General features: G+C 49.7%; 1 protein-coding gene across 2 annotated transcripts in view; it reads left to right on the top strand.

The window, feature by feature from the left end:
* Window positions 1-5,682, top strand: part of MECR (mitochondrial trans-2-enoyl-CoA reductase) — a 40,812-nt gene that overhangs the window by 13,306 nt on the left and 21,824 nt on the right. For both annotated transcript variants that reach the window (XM_010830213.1, XM_010830212.1), the window contains exons 2-3: window positions 2,904-3,001; window positions 3,446-3,577. In XM_010830213.1, the coding sequence (XP_010828515.1) occupies window positions 2,904-3,001; window positions 3,446-3,577 (230 nt within the window). The remainder of the gene's footprint in view (window positions 1-2,903; window positions 3,002-3,445; window positions 3,578-5,682) is intronic.

The following is a 5,682-nucleotide window of genomic DNA, read 5'->3' as shown; positions in this document are numbered from 1 at the left end:
TCAAGAAGCAACAGTTATAACTGGACATGGAACAACAGACTGGTTCCAAATCAGGAAAGGAATACATCAAGGCTGTATATTGTCACCCTGCTTATTTAACTTCTGTACAGAATTCATCATGTGAAATGCTGGGCTGGATGAAGCACAAGCTGGAATCAAGATTGCCAGGAGAAATATCAATAACCTCAGATATGCAGATGACACTACCCTTATGGCAGAAAGTGAAGAAGAACTAAAGAAAGAGGACAGTGAAAAAGTTGGCTTAAAGCTCAACATTCAGAAAAGTAAGATCATGGCATCTGGTCCCATCACTTCATGCCAAATAGATGGGGAAACAGTGGAAACCGTAGCTGACTTTATTTTTCTGGGCTCCAAAATCACTACAGATGGTGACTGCAGCCATGAAATTAAAAAACGCTTGCTCCTTGGAAGAAAAGCTATGACCAACCTAGACAGCATATTAAAAAGCAGAGACATTACTTTGCCAACAAAGGTCCATCTAGTCAAAGCTATGGTTTTTCCAGTAGTCATGTATGGATGTGAGAGTTGGACTATACAGAAAGCTGAGTGCCAAAGAACTGATGCTTTTGAACTGTGATATTGGAGAAGACTCTTGAGAGTCCCTTGGACTGCAAGGAGATCCAATAAGTCAATCCTAAAGGAAATCAGTCCTCAATATTCATCGGAAGGACTGATGCTGAAGCTGAAACTCCAATACTTTGGCCATCTGATGCAAAGAACTGACTTATTTGAAAAGACCCTGTTGCTAGGAAAGATTGAAGGCAGGAAGAGAAGGCAGGACAGAGAATGAGATGGTTGGATGGCATCACCGGCTAAATGGACGTGGGTTTGAGTAAGCTCCAGGAGTTGGTGATGGACAGGGAAGGCTGGCGTGCTGCAGTCCATGGGGTGCAAAGAGTCAGACACGACTGAGAGACTGAACTGGTCAGTCATGGTAAAGCGTGTCCTCCCTTGTGTGTGTGCTGTGCTCAGTCGTGTCTGACTCTTGGTGACCCCATGGATTATACAGTCCATGGAATTCGCCAGGCCAGAATACTGGAGTGAGTAGCCATTCCCTTCTCCAGGGGATCTTCCCAACCCAAGGATCTAACCCAGGTCTCCCAGGTTGCAGGCAGGTTCTTTACCAGCTGAGCCACAAGGGAAGCCCAAGAATACTGGAGTGGGTAACCTATCCCTTCCCCAGGGGATCTTCCAGACCCAGGAATCAAACTGGGGTCTCCTGTATTGCAGGCGGATTCTTTACCAACTGAGCTATCAGGGAAGTCTGGCCAATTCTCTTCTGTGTAAATTTCATCATTTCCAGGAGCCTTCATTTCCTGCTTGATAAATTGGGAATATTTATACTTTTGTCACAGGAATCTTAGATTATGCATTTAAATCCTTCAGCACAGGGATTTCCCTGGTAGACCATGTTTAAGATTCCATGCTTTCCCTTCAGGGGCACAGGTTAGATCCCTGGTCAGGAAACTAAAGATCCTGAATACCAGCCTGACTCTGCCAGAAAACAAAAGTTAAGCCCTTACCACAGGACCCGGTGTATAATAAACACTTCATAAATACCTGTCACCTTTATTACTACCAGTGCAAGCCATTTCTTGGAAATCACACTTTTATCCTTAGCAGAGCCTCAGGTATAATTAAAAGGTCAGATTACAGCAGGAAGCGGGTAGAATTACATCAGCTTAGGAGTCGCACAGAGTTGGACACGACTCAAGCGACTTAGCAGCAGCAGCAGCAGTGAAGTGACACTGTTGCCGAATGCTGAGAACCTCTGGTTGGCTGTTACATGTGCCTTCAGGAAGTAAAAATAAGGAGAATTATTGCTTAGCGAGTACATTTGGGCAGAGAAAAGCACTGCAAACAAGAAGTCTTAGAGGTGTAGAGACAGAAAAGGATTCTCTAATAATTAAAAGCCATGAGGCCCCATTGGTCTGTTAATAATACACAGATCAGCCCTTTCTGGTTGGAAGGTCTCCTTTTATTAAAAAAACAAAAGTACCACGTGGGCATTGCCACTGGGCAGGTTTTACCCATTAACCAACATTCCAGTGGATACAGACCGTGGTGTCTAGGGCGTAGACATTATGAGCAGAGGCAGTAACCGTACAGACTTGAAATGGAAAGAGCCCTTGGAAGTGATCAAGTGCTCGTGAAGGTGATGGTAACATCACCCCCATTTTACAAATGAAGAAATGGAAGCCTGGAGCAAGGGAGAAACCTGCTCTTGGTGACAAAGCCGTCTGAGGTGGAGTTTCACACTGAGACCAGCAACTCTCCATCCAGCATCCTTTCTGACAGACCAGGATCCTTGTCATGAAGGGACATCTCTCCAGGGGCCGAGCCACAGTCACCCAGGGAGTTCTTTCCCACCTCCATGAGCCATCTCTCTTTTCCCCTCACCACTCTGCAGCTAATGGAAATGTCTTCCCTATGTGTGTTGGAGCAAAAGGAAAAATCGGAGAACAAATGAGCCATGCAAGGGTTTCCCGGTTGTTCTTTGGGGTGCCCCTTATCTGGAGATTCTGATTCAGTGGGTCAGAGCTGGGGTCTGAGAATCCATAAGATTAGTATACCAGGTGAATCAAGCAAGTTTGGGCAACACAGGGCTAACCCAGGCCCACAGGAGTTCTAACCATTTTCTGCCCTGGAGTGGGCGGTGGGGTCAAGAGGTCACCAGGACTGTCCACTTGTAGTTAATGAGAGTTAACCTGTATCCTGTGCGAATTCCTTCTAGCTCCTCTCTCCTAACAAAACCCTCATCCCTGGGCACACAATGGCAGCTCAAAAATGTTGCTGCCTGACCTACTTTGGGGAGATGATCTGAGCAAAAGACTCCCTGTCTAGCCTGGGTGACATGAACATCTCTCTGGCTTTGTGCTTAGACTGAAGAACCTGGAGCTGGCTGCTGTGGGCGGATCAGACGTCCATGTGAAGATGCTGGCGGCCCCTATCAATCCATCTGACATAAATATGATCCAAGGTAACCTTGGTTTCTGTGGCTTATGTTAATTGGCTTTTTTGCTTAGCCGCCACCTCGTTTTCATTCCTCCCCAGGTGTGGGTGTGAAATTCCTGTGATTAGCGGCAGCTGTTCTCCAGATGAGGCTGTCTGCACACTGTGTGAGCCCTCTCCAGCCTCCCCTCCCTGGAATGTGAGGCTTTTCAAGAGTTAGGAAGATTGCAGTGGGGGAGCAAACCAACCATTGTGAAGTGCCGGCAGTATGCTGGGCTCAATCCCTGTGTTATCTAATCTCATAATAACCCTTGAAAGCGAGGAGTACATCCTCCTTTACAGATGAAGACGCTCAGGCTCAGAGAGGTTGGTCAGTCGCACAGCTGGTCAGATCGGGCTGAGGGCTGACTCCAAAGCCCATGCTATCACCACCCAAGCTTCATGGATGACCCTCTGTGCTCTTCTCCCTTAGGAAATTACGGCCTCCTTCCCCAGCTGCCTGCTGTTGGAGGGAACGAAGGTGTTGGACAGGTCGTAGCCGTGGGCAGCGGTGTGACCGGGGTGAAGCCAGGAGACTGGGTGATCCCAGCGAATCCTGGTTTGGGTGAGTTTCTCCGGGTGTCTCCAGCATGTGTTGTTTCAGATCCTATTTCACAGACACGGTACACATTTCCTCCTTGTCTCAGTGTAAGAAAGCACAGGATTTATTACTAGGTCCATACAGCCACCTCCAAGGGGATGGAAGCTGGGCCAGGAGAGCAGCATGTTTCTCTTGCTCAGGAGGCGGTGCATCAGCTCTCAGCACTGTGCACCCATGTTGACTGGAGCTCTTACATCCCTAGGGAATGAAGGGTGCAACGGGGAATCCAAGAAGGCAGCCCCTGCCCTCCGGGAGGTTAAAATCTAACTGACGAAATCTCCAAATCAACAGCCTCCACAAAGGGAGTGCTGCGGGCTCACGGAAAGCAGAGGGCACCTCTGGCAACTGTGTGTGTGAGAAAGACAGTCTCGAGGGCTTCAGGGGGAGGCTTCATTGGCAGGGACCTCTGATGGATGAATTTTGTAGGTGGAGATGAGCCCTAACTGGTGGCATTTGGAGAACACAAATGGACCAAAGACACAACGGTGACTTTTGGAAATGGAGGAAAACTCGGTGTAGCATCAGCAGACGATGTGCCGCGGGAAGGGTCTGCAGAAAAAACTGAGGGGGGAGGTCACAAAGCAGGTGGGGCCGCCTGGGAAAGCCCTGCATAAGCCACGCTGCGGGTGAGGAGTTTCTCTGATAGGCGTGAGGAGTCTTTGGTGAGATGTGTTTTTTAGCACTTGATGGGTTTTGAGGCACAAATGTCACACAGATGGATCCTGGCAGCAGCCACGAGAGGGAAGCAGGGCTGATGTTCACCCCATTGGACGTATGAGGAGCTGAAGCCTAAGAAGAAGCCCTTGTCCAAACTCAAACAGCATATTGCAAAGAGAGCCCCCTAGACTCTGGTCACCTCTGTCTTTCCCACTTCTCTCCAACATGAGGACTCTTGAGGTTATAACTTGCAAAGAGTCAACTCAAGCTTGCTTTGCCAGAAAAGCAGTTAATTGGTTTGTAGAACAGGGAGGTACAAGAGATGGAAAGTTTCAGGCACAACTGGATCTAGAAACCCCAAGGCTGTGAGAGCTTTTTCTCTTGTTCTCATTAGCCCTCCGATGGGACCTGTCCCCACAGTGATATAGAAATAGCAACAAGTATCCAGCACTCCTTTGGTACCAGGCTCTGTTATAAGCGCTTTACCTCTGTTTATTCACGTGCCCACAGCGTGAGGTAGATATTGGTATTATTCCCATTTTGCAGATGGGACAGCAGTAAATGTAAAGGATGAAGCAACTTGCCCAAGGTCACCGGCCATTAATTGGTGGAGCTGAGATTCAGACCCACTCTGATACACACCTTTAGTGGACAGTCCCTGGCAGCCTGAGGCTTACGTCATCCTGAGAGCAAACCGAAGAGCGTGTCCTCCACAGTGTGTCCAGCACAACCGCGCCCATCCCCCAGAGGGCTCTGACCAGCCCACCTGGGTCTTTGCCCATCCACGCACCGATCACCAGGGGATGGGGCTTGGGCCACTCACGGTTGCCCCGGCTGAGCCTCTTGCCAACATGTGTGGTGTAGAGAGGGGGGCCTTGCAGTTGACAATCCCAGAGGTTAGGAGGGAGCAGTTCTAGAAAGAAGAATGTACCGGGCAGGAAAAAAATAGTATCAGGAGTCTACAACGCTCTTTCCTTCAGTGAGATCTGGGAGGATTCCAAGAATGGCCCCACCCTCTCCTATACCCCTCTTCCCCGCTCCACCACCCCGCGCTGTGAAAGAGCCATAGCCAGGTGAGCAGATTGAGAGCTGCCAAGATTCACAGGCTACGATTGGTGCTTCGGGCCACACACTCCCCCTGTGCAGAGTGAAGGGCCCCCAACGTGGGTCAGACACAGCCTCTGCCCTCCGCGTGCCCTTGGCTGGGGGTGGGAAGATGGCACTTACTACAGTGCAGTGTGATGAGTGCTGTCATCCCAGGGTGAACACAAAGGCAAGAGCTCCCTGTCTTGGGGAGCGTCAGGAAGGGCTTCCCAGAGAAGTAAGGCTTGAACTGGGTCTGGAACGGGTCCCCAGCCCCGCCCCACCCCACCCCCGGGGGGCCATGCACCTGATCCCGGTCTGAGGCTGTT

Source organism: Bison bison, unplaced genomic scaffold (genome assembly GCF_000754665.1).
Source record: "Bison bison bison isolate TAMUID 2011002044 unplaced genomic scaffold, Bison_UMD1.0 scf7180017864516, whole genome shotgun sequence".
In the NCBI taxonomy this organism is placed as follows: Eukaryota; Metazoa; Chordata; class Mammalia; order Artiodactyla; family Bovidae; genus Bison; species Bison bison.
The sequence above is the reverse complement of the archived record's forward strand: the minus strand, read 5'-3'. Positions and strand labels throughout refer to the sequence as shown.